This window comes from Oncorhynchus mykiss, chromosome 23 (genome assembly GCF_013265735.2).
Source record: "Oncorhynchus mykiss isolate Arlee chromosome 23, USDA_OmykA_1.1, whole genome shotgun sequence".
NCBI classification, from domain to species: domain Eukaryota; kingdom Metazoa; phylum Chordata; class Actinopteri; order Salmoniformes; family Salmonidae; genus Oncorhynchus; species Oncorhynchus mykiss.
In genome coordinates this window covers 35,617,284-35,632,905 of record NC_048587.1, presented here as the reverse complement: position 1 = coordinate 35,632,905, position 15,622 = coordinate 35,617,284, and the positions used below count along the sequence as shown (strand labels likewise).

General features: G+C 42.6%; 1 protein-coding gene across 2 annotated transcripts; it reads right to left on the bottom strand.

The window, feature by feature from the left end:
• Window positions 1-3,684: 3,684 nt before the first annotated feature.
• Window positions 3,685-15,230, bottom strand: LOC110502657 (CREB3 regulatory factor). 2 transcript variants are annotated; one of them, XM_021580864.2, is made up of 10 exons: window positions 15,055-15,230; window positions 14,738-14,815; window positions 13,818-13,840; window positions 13,462-13,578; window positions 9,980-10,201; window positions 9,059-9,605; window positions 6,949-7,138; window positions 6,647-6,720; window positions 6,200-6,325; window positions 3,685-6,101 (listed from the first exon to the last, which is right to left on the bottom strand). In XM_021580864.2, the coding sequence occupies exons 3-10, from the start codon at window positions 13,824-13,826 to the stop codon at window positions 5,983-5,985; spliced, it is 1,404 nt and encodes a 467-aa protein (XP_021436539.2). In that variant the 5' UTR covers window positions 13,827-13,840; window positions 14,738-14,815; window positions 15,055-15,230; the 3' UTR covers window positions 3,685-5,982. The 2 variants fall into 2 exon arrangements, with proteins under 2 accessions (XP_021436539.2, XP_036816233.1); XM_036960338.1 differs by having other exon boundaries at window positions 13,462-13,574.
• Between the last annotated feature and the right edge of the window lie 392 nt (window positions 15,231-15,622).

The following is a 15,622-nucleotide window of genomic DNA, read 5'->3' as shown; positions in this document are numbered from 1 at the left end:
TGTCATGGCTTTAGAAGCTTCTGATAGGCTAATTGACATCATTTGAGTCAATTGGAGGTGTACCTGTGGATGTATTTTAAGGCCTACCTTCAAACTCAGTGCCTCTTTGCTTGACATCATGGGAAAATCTAAAGAAATCAGCCAAGACCTCAGAAAAAAACATTGTAGACCTCCACAAGTCTGGTTCATCCTTGTGAGCAATTTCCAAACACCTGAAGGTACCATGTTCATCTGTACAAACAATAGTACACAAGTAGAAACACCATGGGACCAGGCAGTCGTCACACCGCTCAGGAAGGAGACGTGTTCTGTCTCCTAGAGATGAACATACTTTGGTGCGAAAAGTGCAAATCAAATCCAGAACAGCAGCAAATTACCTTGTGAAGATGCTGGAGGAAACAGGTACAAAGTATCTATATCCACAGTAAAACGTTTCCTATATCGACATAACCTGAAAGGCCGCTCAGCAAGGAAGAAGCCACAGCTCCAAACCGCCATAAAAAGGCCAGACTACGGTTTGCAACTGCACATGGGGACAACGATCAAACTTTTTGGAGAAATGTCCTCTGGTCTGATGAAACAAAAATTTGGCCATCGTTATGTTTGAATTGTTTTTATGTTATGAGGAAAAGGGGGAGGCTTGCAAGCCGAAGAACACCATCCCTACCGTTATTGGGAAATGTTTACCAGGATTAAATGTCAGAAATTGTGAAAAACTGAGTTTAAATGTATTTGGCTAAGGTGAATGTAAACTTCCGACTTCAAATGTATATGTTAGTATTAACCTGTTATCTACTTTCTCAAAACATAAGATTAATCTGTAAAACAAATAATGAAGCATTATTTGGATAAAACACTGAAGAAGATGTTGATGAAGAAATTAAATTAAAAGTTGACAGGCAAGTCTTTTTTTTAACTCAAAGACTAGCCAACTAGTCAACTATCTAGTAAATACTTTGGATACGAGGTTGGTGTCTCTTTTTTAAACAGAATTAAATGGATATATCTTGTAATTGAACAAAAGAGTAAGGTGGCCAATAACTGGGGACTGTATGCCGATAATAATGGACATGTTTTTTAGCTAAACCGCTTATCAAAAAGTAGTAGTAGTATCTCCACTGAAATGGACAGCTCTAGGAAGAGTCTTGGTGGTTCTTCCATTGAAGCATGATGGAGGCCACTTTGTTATTGGGGACCTTCACTGCTGCAGAAATGTTTTGGTACCCTTCTCCAGACCTGTGCCTTGACACAATCCTGTCTCGGAGCTCTGCGGACAATTCCTTTGACCTCATGGCTTGGTTTTGCTCTGACATGCACTGTCAATTGTGGGACCTTATATAGACAGGTGTGTGCCTTTCCAAATCATGTCCAATCAATTTAATTTACCACAGGTGGACTTCAGTCAAGTTGTAGAAACATCTCATGGGGATGATCAGGATGATCATGGAAACAGGATGCACCTGGGCTCAATTTCGAGTCTCAAAAACATCAAAAACCTGTTTTCACTTTGTCATTATGGGTTATTATGTGTAGATTGCTGAGGGCATTTTTGTATTTAATCAACTTTAGAATAAAGCAATAACGTAACAAAATGTGGAAAAAGTCAAGGGGTCTGAATACTTTCCACATGCAGTGTACCTTAATATGCTATTCTGTTTGATCACAGGTTTGTTTAACTTCATTGAAGACCTTCATCTTCTCCTGAAGGAGCTACAGGGCAGTCTGGAGTTACTCCTGAAATGAAACAGAACATCACTGAGGAGACAATCTCTTCATTTTACAGGAGAGTATTGTTTGAACTCCTTTCTGCAAATCTCAGTGTCAGAAGCCCCCATGTGCACTCACTGGCTTGCTACGCTATGCATTATGCAGAGACTCCTATTCATTTGAATAAAACCTTGCACTGGCCAAAAATGTTGCTTCCAGTGTAGCAGGTAAAATCCTGTTGCTTTTGCGACACAAAATAGCTATTATGCCAGGATCACAATAATTACATTTCCCATTTAAAAACAAGTAAAGGAAATGAATGTAGCAAAATCGAATTTTAAACCTACCAGACTCATTCAGACAACAAAAGTAGTTCAAGGTGCGGTTTCCCAGACACTGATTAAGCCTAGTCCTGGACTAAGAAACAAGCTCAATAGAGCTCACCAGTTTTTAGTCCTAAAAAACGGAAATGCGTTAGTATTTTCTACCTCTGGTTAATTGAGCTTTGCTATGGGGGAAGTTACTTGAGAAAAGCATGGAATTTTGGGATGTACGGCAAAAAATGCACAAAAAGTGACCTTAGCATGTGAAGATTCTCATAGAACAAAATGTATAAGATCTTGTAAACCTGTGTTTACCACAGACCTTATTTTAGTCTTTCATCCAAAACACCTCCAACATTAATTTCACCATAGGCTTTGCCCAACGTGCCATGGCGGAGTTAGCCTCTGTTAGTGCCTACAAAAAGACACCATTACTATTTGTTCTCTATGGGGAATGTCCATTGAAAATGCTTTTTAGTCCAGGATTGTGATTATTCTGTGTCGGGAAACATCCCCCAAGTGTTTGTTTACAATGTATTGGTTGAAAACAGAGAGAGATATTCCCATTTATGTTTTTCTCAATGCCTATCTTACCCTCTGCCCCTGCGCAGCCTCATCTACAGACATAGTCATGAGATGTATGTTTATTTTACCCTCGACACACCCAACAGATGGGCTGCTTGTCCTCCAGACAGAAGAGCTTAAATTTCTCGCTGTGCAGACTGCAGAGCACCTTGGACCGTGCTGAAGCTCTTGGACTCCTCTCCTGTAAGAAGGCCTCACACAGGTTATTCAGAGCCGTGTTGGGGAGAGGTAATTCCTATAATAAGCTAATTTTCCTGCGAACTGGAAATTCCAGAGATTCCTTGTATTTCCAGCATTCCTGCAGACAGACTGTACAAATGCTGTGGCTACACGTCAGGAGGACAGGATCCTTAAAGATGTCGCCGCAGACAGGACAGGATAAATATTCCTCAAGGAGAGAAGAACTGGAGCTCATTTCCTTACACAGCATCACTCCCTGCACTGCAATTTATTTGCCAACCTAGCTGAAGTTACTAACCTAACTGAATTTGCTAATCTATCTGCTTTCCATCACCCCGCGTACCAGATAACATGTGGACTCATTAATAAAGTCTAGCAGAAGTCTCAAGCCACTACAATTCAACCTTGAACTGTCTCAAACTGCCGATACCCTAACTCTATGTACCCAACACCACAGTGCAGAGGTTAGGCCCTCTATGTACCAAACTCTGCTCCAAGGGGGTATCTGGACAGCTTCTGACATGGCTGCAGTTACCTCTACAACAGATCTAGCAGAGTTGTATTGTCTGGCCAAGCCTCAGAACTTTCTCCCACTAATGCCTCTGTACCACTAGGATCAATTCTCGGCCCACTTGTTTTCTCCATCTTCATTGATGACCTGGTCGATGTCTACGAGAACCCGTTGTACCTTTATGTGTGTGTGGTTTTGCTGAGCATGCAAAATAATATCTCATTTACAGTTCACATGATACAGCATACAGACCAGACTCCAGACATATTTCACATTGATGTCCCTGTTGAAGATGATCATAGCCCATTGTTTTTTCCAATTCAGTATAAATAGTATGAAATGCGCAAACGTCATATAATCAACTCATAAAACACTTGGTATTTTAAGAATATAGATTTTTATTGACATACTATAGCAGCAGCTTCAACATAGTAAAATATACATTTACACAGACTGAACAAAACAATGTGTTCTATTTGTAAAACACTATCTTTTTAGTTTGTTTCTTTTTCATGCACAGTCAGAGCTAATAAATGGTTCATAAAGGGGTTAACACACATAACAAAATGGCTTATTACATAAGAACTACTGCAAGCTCAGATGAATAGGCTACAGCTTGAATAAGACTGGGATTAACTATCCTAGCAGATAACTGGACAATACACAGCTTTCTGAAACGACTGCCTCGGGTCTGTTAGGGCGTATGACTCCATACATGGTCATTTCCCAGACAAATCCATTCCTGATCAATATTTTCCCTTGATCACAATATACAGTACTTCTTTGAAAATCAACTTCAATAAATGTGCAAGATACTACATTTTTTTGTTATGATCCTTTATATGGTTCCTGTGCTGTGACATGTTAACATACATGTCACTTCTTTTCATGTGTGTTTATGCATGCATGTTAAGACATAATACTTTTGTGGGCAGTCATGAAATGTTCCATTATTATTTGGAATTATTGTTTGAGATTAATTGAGGATATGATCAAGCGTCCATTCAATTGAGGATTATTGGCATCTGTGGCAGGGCAGTTCATGACTACTGCAGTGTTAGTAAAGCTATAGCAGGAACTTGTACTTCTCACTGTGCTCCATCGTTCAAGTAAATCGACTACTGTGCTCCTACATTCAAGTACATTAAGTACAATGACAGGACTATGAGTGCAGGAAAGCTCTAGGTCCATATCCATAAAGTATCTCAGCGTAGGAGTGTTGGTCTAGGATCTAGGTCTTCCCTGTCCTAATCTTATTCAGATTACACTTTATGAACATGGGCCCTGGGATTATAAAGACTACACATCAAATGGGTACACTATGCTTTTCCTCTCAGAAATCACAGCAGGAAAGATGTACTCACTTCCATTTTTGCAAAGATAGAATAGTAAACGTTCAGGTTTGTAGGGGTTATAAAATTAGTATTTTTTAACCACAGATGAAGTTGTGTTTTCTATATTGTATTATATAGAAATATTAGTAGCACAAAGAGAGGCAAAGAGAGATGTGGTTCTGTGCGTGTTAGTATTTACTCTCAAAGAGCATTCAAAGGCACAGGCTACACAAAGTACCATAGACCTAGATAGAGAGATCAAAATCTTTGAATCTAACAGTTACAGTACTGTGGGTTTAGGACAGGGATGGACAACTCTGGTATTCAGGGGTGCAGCAGCGTCCGCTGGTTGTCTTATCTTCCTGTGGCACTTAATTTATCAATTAATATCGCTCATTGCTGAGAGAACACACGCCTGGGCCCATGTCAAAAAAGTGTCTCAGAGTAGGAGAGCAGATTTAGGATCAGGTCCCCCCTGTCCATGGAATCCCATCCATTATGATCTAAAAGGAAAAAACTAGCCTTTAATCAACTCCTACTCTGAGACTCTTTGTGAACATGGGCCCAGGTTTCCCAGGTAGAAGTCAGTCACTGATTTGCAGGAAAAAACTAAAACCAGTAAACACATTGCCTTCCTGAAGACCGGAGTTGCGCATTCCTGGTTTAAGGTTATTATTATCATCCTTTCTACACAGGTTCATCTGTAGAGCAGTACAGTACATTATGATAGCAGTTTTAAAGAGGATCTGTAGAGATAGACAAAAATAGCATTTACCTTAAAGGATAGCAGAGACATAAAACGACCATGCAAGCAGCATCTTTGAGAACCATTGTGCAACATTCACATGATGCCAAAGTCGTCCCTCGTCTGTCTGTTTATCCATGCCCTTTTGGTTTACAGTACAATTCTAAATGGACGTCAAGCTAAACAGCTTACTCATCGTGTCCACTGTTATAAGCACCATATTCACTGTCACTCCTCTCCCTGTTCTCCGAGAATACATAGTGTATAACTACAACTAGCTAGCAGCACACAGTGTCTTCCTTTAGGCACAATGGGGTATACTACAGTACATAATGCAATAAATACACTGGAATCATGCACACTCCCTTATACACAAACACACACACCATATGTTACCGTTCTGAGACACTCATCAACTATACTGTAGCAGCTAGAGACCAAGACACAGTGCAAGCCTAACAAGACAGTTCACCCAGATCCTATCTACCTAAGAGTTTGTGTGTGTGTCCGTCTATCTGTCCTACCTTCTCTCCATGTCAGAAAGTGCGAAGTGAAGGGAGAAGCGGACAGGATAGTGACTCTGGTGGGGAGAAGAGGTTAGAGGCTAGGGTCCGATGACCCTCCTTCTCCCTGAGTCTCTCTGGTGCTCTGTCCCCCGGCATGGTTCTTCAAGATCCTCTCTACAAACACTTTGCCTCGACCTGCTACACGTGGCCCTGCACACACACACACAGACATGGAAGCACATAAACATCCACACAATTAACATACACTAACAGGGTCCCATGAAAGTGCAAACAATCTACATACTCACCAGCTGATTCCTTCAGAATGTCCTCCAGTCGATCTCTCAGAGCGCCTCGCTCTGTCTCTTCCTCTCTGCTCTCCACTCTCTGGCGGATCAGCTCCTTTATCTGCAGCACCGCCCCCAGCAGGCAATCTGAAGGAATTACACCATCAGAGACATGAAGGATTGACTGAAGGAGCTAAAATGGCAGCCTGGTCTTTAGGACCAGATGTAACACAGTAAATGTAAATACGGGACACTCAAATTAGTATGATATGTTACGTTTGGTATGGTTACATAAGACAGATGGTTACTTAACGCGAACGTCTAGCAATCCAATGGTTAATTACGAACTTTTCAACTACTTGAAACATGGTCCTGACTAGAAACACATTTTTACACCGTGGTTCACCACTAGACCCCATAACAACAGCTTTAGGTGGGTCACCGATTATGATCGGCATAAATACTCACCATACTCCTGGTTCAGCCCCCACAGTTTGATTTTGTTGGCTTCATGCTGGGCTTTCTTTTTCAGCCTACACGCTCTTGAGAGAGAGAGAGCGAGAGAGAGAGAAGTTTACCAACCTATCGCCAGGACTTATGCTCCACTACACTCACCCTCACTAGCACTTACTGTAGCTATACACATCCTGCTGTGCAAATCAAATGGACGTCTGAAAGTGCTGTGTGGAAAAGCCACCAGAAAATTAGGTCTCTATAGTTAGACAGGAAAGTCAGTGTGCGTGTGCATGTGTCCCGGGGTGTATGTGTACCTGGAGGCCAGTTTGTTCCTCTCCTTTCGTGTTGGTGCCCTGGCAGTAACAGGCAGGTCACTGACAGGAGTCATGCCCTCCAGAGCAGAGCTGAGTGTGTGGAGCTGCTCCCCCAGGCTCTGTAGCTTCACAGGGCTAGGGGTTAGGTCACTGGCGTCTGTACGACGGGCTTTCCTCTGGCCTTGCTTACCTAGGGAACACACAGGGTTTTTGTCTGTATGTCACTCTGGATAAGAGCATCTGCTAAATTACTAAATGTAATTGTATGCTTCACCAACCACTCAATACGCAACTGACAGTACATTTTACATCTGAATTTCCTAGTGTGTATATGTGACCCACCGAATGAGTGTTGATAAATTAACACTGCCAGAGTGTTGGGTCTCCAACACCGTGGTTGTTGAAATGGACATACAGTGCCTTGCGAAAGTATTCGGCCCCCTTGAACTTTGCGACCTCTTGCCACATTTCAGGCTTCAAACATAAAGATATAAAACTGTATTTTTTTGTGAAGAATCAACAACAAGTGGGACACAATCATGAAGTGGAACGACATTTATTGGATATTTCAAACTTTTTTAACAAATCAAAAACTGAAAAATTGGGCGTGCAGAATTATTCAGCCCCTTTACTTTCAGTGCAGCAAACTCTCTCCAGAAGTTCAGTGAGGATCTCTGAATGATCCAATGTTGACCTAAATGACTAATGATGATAAATACAATCCACCTGTGTGTAATCAAGTCTCCGTATAAATGCATCTGCACTGTGATAGTCTCAGAGGTCCGTTAAAAGCGCAGAGAGCATCATGATGAACAAGGAACACACCAGGCAGGTCCGAGATACTGTTGTGAAGAAGTTTAAAGCCAGATTTGGATACAAAAAGATTTCCCAAGCTTTAAACATCCCAAGGAGCACTGTGCAAGCGATAATATTGAAATGGAAGGAGTATCAGACCACTGCAAATCTACCAAGACCTGGCCGTCCCTCTAAACTTTCAGCTCATACAAGGAGAAGACTGATCAGAGATGCAGCCAAGAGGCCCATGATCACTCTGGATGAACTGCAGAGATCTACAGCTGAGGTGGGAGACTCTGTCCATAGGACAACAATCAGTCGCATATTGCACAAATCTGGCCTTTATGGATGAGTGGCAAGAAGAAAGCCATTTCTTAAAGATATCCATAAAAAGTGTTGTTTAAAGTTTGCCACAAGCCACCTGGGAGACACACCAAACATGTGGAAGAAGGTGCTCTGGTCAGATGAAACCAAAATTGAACTTTTTGGCAACAATGCAAAACGTTATGTTTGGCGTAAAAGCAACACAGCTGAACACACCATCCCCACTGTCAAACATGGTGGTGGCAGCATCATGGTTTGGGCCTGCTTTTCTTCTGCAGGGACAGGGAAGATGGTTAAAATTGATGGGAAGATGGATGGAGCCAAATACAGGACCATTCTGGAAGAAAACCTGATGGAGTCTGCAAAAGACCTGAGACTGGGACGGAGATTTGTCTTCCAACAAGACAATGATCCAAAACATAAAGCAAAATCTACAATGGAATGGTTCAAAAATAAACATATCCAGGTGTTAGAATGGCCAAGTCAAAGTCCAGACCTGAATCCAATCGAGAATCTGTGGAAAGAACTGAAAACTGCTGTTCACAAATGCTCTCCATCCAACCTCACTGAGCTCGAGCTGTTTTGCAAGGAGGAATGGTAAAAAAATTCAGTCTCTCGATGTGCAAAAGTGATAGAGACATACCCCAAGCGACTTACAGCTGTAATCGCAGCAAAAGGTGGCGCTACAAAGTATTAACTTAAGGGGGCTGAATAATTATGCACGCCCAATTTTTCAGTTTTTGATTTGTTAAAAAAGTTTGAAATATCCAATAAATGTCGTTCCACTTCATGATTGTGTCCCACTTGTTGTTGATTCTTCACAAAAAAATACAGTTTTATATCTTTATGTTTGAAGCCTGAAATGTGGCAAAAGGTCGCAAAGTTCAAGGGGGCCGAATACTTTCGCAAGGCACTGTATATGTTCTCAATTTAATGTAAAATGTTTTACATCTTTCATTCCATTGTACATTTGTGGGCCTTGGGGTCTCACCATTGGTGGAGGTCCCCCCTATCAGGCACATGGTGCTGGGTAGGTTGCTAGGGCCCCAGATAATGTCTCCATCTTTCTCTTCATCCTTTCCCTCATCTCTCCTGCTATCTCTTTCTCCATCTCTCCCCAGGTCTGCCTCACTGTAGAGGCTACATTCCCAGTAACACCAGCGTTTTTTTGGTCTCACATGGGGCTGAAGCTCCTCCTTTTCCTTCACTTCCTCCATGGCTTCTCTCCCCTCCTCTTTCTCATCTTCTTCCCCTTTCTCCTCCTCTCCAATATCACAGTCTGTTCCTTGACTAGACTCAGTGTCTAGCTCACTCTGTAGAGAGTAGTTATGTTCTTCACTGTGGACCTCCAGATCCACAGGAAGTGATACCCTCTCCTCCTGAACCACCTGATGCAGCCCTTTCCTATCTTCACTCTCCTGCCCTCTAGCCTCTTGGCTCCAGGGCCCTGGATCTCTCCCAGTCAGGGGGTGGTGTCCAGCCTTCCTCAGCTGTCTGCACTCTAGTCTCGGGGATAACCATGGTTCTTCTCTGCTTCCCTGTAGAGAGCAAAACAGAGTAGGTAGAGGTTAAGGGCTCAGACACAACAATAGCATTTGCTGGCCGAGAGTACTTAGTATCTCTGAACGTAATTTTCGAACCGAGAGCACACCGATTTTACATGTAGAATCACGTGAAAAATGTTGGCACTCAGACATCTACACCAGGTGGTCCCTAAAACACAGCACTCTTAACATTCGGCAGACAAACGCTAGAGCCACAATCAGTGCGATGTGTGCGAGCGTTAAACCAGGGTGACTTAGATTTACATTCCCCAAATGCAGAGTTCCTAAGGAGTGACTTCCAGCGATCTAATGGATAAGGTCAGTGATGATGTTAATCTGGGTAATCTACGGTTATAAGTAACCCCTACCTCAGGTGAGACGGAAGAGCGTTCGCAGCTCGGTGGAGTCCTCTCTGGGCTGCCTTTGGTATAGCGTGTAATGTCATCTAGGGCCGAGACGTCCCAGCGACGCTCGGAGGTGTGTGTGTCATCAGTGGTAGAGTCTTCTAAGAGATCACTGAGTAACTCACATCCACGCTGCTGTTCTCGACACAGGGACAGGGCTGGGGGACCCAACATCACCACCACACACTACAGCACAGAGACAAAACATACACTACATGACCAAAAGTATGCGGACACCTGCTTGTCGAACATCTCATTCCAAAATCACGGGCATTAACATGGAGTTGGTCCCCCTTTTCCTGCTATAACAACCTCCACCCTTCTGGGAAGGTTTTCCACTAGATGTTAGAACATTGCTGCGGGGAATTGCTTCCATTCAGCCACAAGAGCATTAGTGAAGTCAGGCACTGATGTTGGGCGATTAGTCCTGGCTCCAGGTCGGCGTTCCAATTCATCCCAAAGGTGTTCGATGGGGTTGAGTTCAGGGCTCTGTGCAGGCTAGTCAAGTTCTTCCATACCGATCTCGACAAACCATTTCTGTATGGACCTCGCTTTGTGCACAGGCATTGTCATGCTGAAACAGGAGAGGGCCTTCCACAAAATGTTTCCATAAAGTTGGAAGCACAAAATCGTCTATAATGTCATTGTATGCTGTAACATTAAGATTTCCTTTTACTGGAACTAAGGGGCCTAGTCCGAACTAGAGGTCGCCCGATTATGATTTTTCAACGCCGATACCGATACCGATTATTGGAGGACCAAAAAAGCCGATACCGATTATTGGAGGACCAAAAAAGCCGCTGCCGATTATTGGAGGACCAAAAAAGCCGATACCGATTAATCGGCCGATTTAAATAAAAAAAATGTATTTGTAATAATGACAATTACAACAATACTGAATTAACACTTATTTTAACTTAATATAATACATCAATAAAATCAATTTAGCCTCAAGTAGATAATGAAACATGTTCAATTTGGTTTAAATCATGCAAAAACAAAGTGTTGGTGAAGAAAGTAAAAGTGCAATATGTGCTAGGTAAGCTAACGTTTCAGTTCCTTGCTCAGAACATGAGAACATATGAAAGCTGGTGGTTCCTTTTAACATGAGTCTTCAATATTCCCAGGTAAAAAGTTTTAGGTTGTAGTTATTATAGTAATTATTGGACTATATCCCTCTATACCATTTGTATTTCATTAACCTTTGACTATTCTTATAGGCACTTTAGTATTGCCAGTGTAACAGTATAGCTTCCGTCCCTCTCCTCGCTCCTCCCTGGGATCGAACCAGCAACACAACGACAACAGCCACCACATCGAAGCAGCGTTACCCATGCAGAGCAAGGGGAACAACCACCCCAAGGCTCAGAGCAAGTGGAGTTTGAAACGCTATTAGCGCGCGCTAACTAGCCAGCCATTTCACTTCGGTTACACCAGCCTCATCTCGGGAGTTGATAGGTTTGAAGTCATAAACAGCGCAATGCTTGACGCACAACGAAGAGCTTCTGGCAAAATGCATGAAAGTGCTGTTTGAATGAATGTTTACGCGCCTGCTTTTACTTAGATACTTGTATGCTCAGTCAGATTATTTGCAACACAGGACACGCTAGATAATATCTAGTAATTTCATCAACCATGTGTAGTTAGCTAGTGATTATGATTGATTGTTTTCATAAGATAAGTTTAATGCTAGCTAGCAACTTACGTTGGCTTACTGCATTTGCGTAACAGGCAGTCTCCTTGTGGAGTGCAATGAGAGAGAGGCAGGTCGTTATTGCGTTGGACTAGTTAACTGTAAGGCTGCAAGATTGGTTCCCCGAGCTGACAAGGTGAAAATCTGTCTTTCTGCCCCTGAACGAGGCAGTTAACCCACCATTCCTAGGCCGTCATTGAAAATAAGAATGTGTTCTTAACTGACTTGCCTAGTTAAATAAAGATTTAAAAAAATATATATATATTTTTAAATCGGCGTCCAAAAATACAGATTTCCGTTAAAGCGATTTTTGTTAAATCGGCCCTAATTAATCGGCCATTCCGATTAATCGGTCGACCTCTAGTCTGAACCATGAAAAACAGCCCCAGACCATTATTTAATCAGTCCAGAGAACATGTTTCCACTGCTCCAGAATCCAATGGTGGTGAGCTTTACGCCACTACAGTCGACACTTGGCATTGCACATGGTGATCTAAGGCTTGTGTGCGGCTGCTCGGCCAAATACAAATACATTTCATAAAGCTTCCGACAAACAGTTACTGTGCTGGTGTTGCTGCCAGAGGCCGTTTGGAACTCGTAGTGAGTGTTCCAACCGAGGACAGACGCTTTTTACACGCTACGCGATTTTTATTCGTCATGTGCCAGTCAAAATGCTCTCAATGGTGCAGCTGTATAACTTTGAGGATCTGAGGGCCCATGACAAATCTCTCCAACCTTCTGAGGGGGAAGAGGTGTTGGCATACCCTCTTCAAAACTGTGTTGGTGTGTTTGGACCATGATAGGTCCTTAGTGATGTGGACACAGAGGAACTTGAAGCTCTTGACCGTCTCCACTACAGCGATGTGAATGGGGGCGTTCTCAGCCCTCCGTTTCCTGTAGTCCACGATCAGCTTCTTTGTCTTGCTGACCTTGAGAAAGAGGATGTTATCCTGGCACCACGCTGACAGGTCTCGGACCTACTCCCTAAAGGCTGTTTCATCGTCACCAGTGATCAGGCCTACCACTGTCGTATCGTCAGCAAACTTGATGATGGTGTTGGAGTCGTGTGCGGTCACGAGGTCTTGGGTGAACAGGGAGTACAGGATGGGGCTAAGCACACACCCCTGAGAGGCCCCCTTGTTGAGGGTAAGCTTGGCGGATGTGTTGTTGCCTACCCTCACCACCTGGGGGCGGCCCTTCAGAAAGTGAAATATCCAACTGCAGAGGCAGTTGTTTAATCCCATGGTTCTTAGTTTAGTGATGAGCTTGGAGGGCACTATGGTGTTGAACACTGAGCTGTAGTCAATTAACAGTATTCTCACATAGCTATAGCTTTCATCTAGGTGGGAAAGGGCAGTGTGGGGTGCAATAGACATTGCATCATCTGTGGATTTGTTGGGGCGTTATGTGAATTGGAGTGGGTCCAGGGTGTCTGGGTCGATGGTGTTGATGTGAGTCATGACCAGCCTTTCAAAGCATTTCATGGCTACAGACGTGAGTGCTACGGGCGACAGTCATTTAGACAGGTTACCTTGGCGTTCTTGGGCACGGGGACTATGGTGGTCTGCTTGAAATGTGGGTATTACAGACTTGGTCAGGAAGAGGTTAAAAATGTAATTGAAGACACTTGCAATTGTTTAGTATTATCTGGTATTCACTTCCAAAGGTTGCTGTAATTTTGGGACTGATTCAGATGTGGGTCACACGACAAGAGGACTCGTGGCCAAAATAAAATGTTTTCCCCTGCACCTACCTGATCTGACTCTATGCTGCCCCCAGTAGGAGAGACGGTGAATGGCTCTGAAGTCACAGATAACCCATGGGTCCCATACGCCTCACCAAAGAAAGGCTCCATCCCACTGCTACCTGGCTGAAGAGCAAGTGGGGGAAAGACAAAGAGAGAAGGGCAGGAGGCCAGAGAGAGAAAGATAAAGAGAGAGGGAAAGACAGATGACTATCAGTTCTCATATTGTACAATAGCCCCCATTACATCAGTAACCTAGCAACTCGACATGGAGTATCCATAGAAATACATTCTATTTCTATGGGAGTATCTTTATATTATGAAGTATAATGTATAATACAACAAAGTATAACAAGGCTGTGTACCTGAGGCATGGTGGTGCTTGGACCTGGTCAGAGGCAGAAGGAAGGGTTAGCAGTTTAGAACAGTTAGCTTCCTCATCATCAGTACACAAACCGCAAGAGGTCAGAGTTCACATCATCTCATAATAGACTGACAGAGAGTTAGCTTTAACATTAACAAAATGTTATAGAGCAGCTGAATTATCACTGCAGTAAGACATATGCCTTAGCAAGACCATATAGCGTCCATAAAATGTATTTATAGCTGGTAGAGAAAAGAAGGGATGATCTGCTACATACAGTTTGGGAGTCATTCAATCAAGAACCACTACTTATTATAATGTATGTATACTATGATTGTTCACATACTTTCTGAACAACTATCAGGACTGTTAAAACAACTATTAGGAAAAAAATAGGTTTGCTGTTTCCATTGTATGAGCACAGAGCAAGCGAGCGAGCAGAGGAAAGACTCTCAAATATCCACAGCCAACCTCCTGTGCCCCAGATCCCTAAAATAGTAATAATCAGTCATTTCACTGTCTCTCTCACACACACACACACACACACACACACACACACACACACACACACACACACACACACACACACACACACACACACGATAAATAAATATCTCTAAGGAATTGTTCAGTGCATTCTAGAATGTTCCGTTGAACTCTAAAGTGGTGAATAAAAGAGGAAGAAAGAGAGGGGTGCCTAGTTATTTCCAAGAAATAAGACAATAGCAACCTCTGTACTTGACAGCTGTCGGATGAATATTTTCACAATAAACTGACTGTTATTCTCATACATAGACCCAAATCTAGCTGTATGTCCTTCAAGTCCTTTAAAACCAAATTTGGCAAAAAAATATCACCCTGACAATGTCCCTGAAACTCAAGATACGAAAATGCATTATTTTAAACGAACAGCTGTCTTACCTCCTGCATGGACGGTGTGTCACATTTTCCTATGTTGAAGCGCGCACCCGTCATCTGTCAACGCGCAGTCCCGCGATTCTGACAGAAAATAGGTTAAACGTTTGACCACTAAATATGATGCAACATATTAACGCTATTCCATTTTTATGAGTCCTACACATCTATAACATGGGATGCTACTGTTTAGAACACAGGAAGAGGTCATCAGTCGCATTGAGTGGCATAATAGCCGCAACAAATTAAAACCACCCTAACTAGGCTACAGGGACATTGCTCGATCCATGTCTACCTTTGCTGTAGTAGGCTAGGCTACTTACAGTCAACTGTTCCATCAGTCAAAAGTACAAAGTTACATATATCTCTGTAGACCGATGTCCTTCTCCACAAGTCCGCAGAAATTAATCGAATTGAAATAAATTAAATGTGGTCCTCTAGACGGCTATCGTAGCTAAATATTATTTGGTCATTGTTATGAACAGCTGGCTTTGGAATGGTCTAGCCATAGGGCAACAAGGAAATATTTTTCGTTATTTCTAATGAATACACACGTATGTTGTTAACATGTATTGCATTACTGTTATCAAAATAACATAGTCATGTTCAAGATTTCATTATGCTAGTCTATATTTCCTCTAAACGTGGTAATGTGTAACTTTTTGATAAATAATTCCCCTCACATCCCAAATGGTTCCATCCAGGATCAGCTGTGAAGGTAGAGTGTGGGATTTGTTCTCATGAACGAAGAGTAAGGAAGGAAGGAAATGAAACGAGAACACCAGTCAAATAATTTGTGGAAGCAGATATGTCTGAAATGTAAGGGAAATTTCGAAATATATATATTGTGTGTGTGTGTGTGTGTGTGTGTGTGTGTGGGGGGGGGGGGGG

Excerpts from the sequence above, each read along its gene's own strand:
- LOC110502657 (XM_021580864.2), bottom strand. Across the intron at positions 9,606-9,979 it reads GCTCTTCCGTCTCACCTGAG|GGAAGCAGAGAAGAACCATG; the intron begins GTAGGGGTTACT and ends TGCTCTCTACAG. Across the intron at positions 6,102-6,199 it reads CATTCTGAAGGAATCAGCTG|GGCCACGTGTAGCAGGTCGA; the intron begins GTGAGTATGTAG and ends GTGTGTGTGCAG.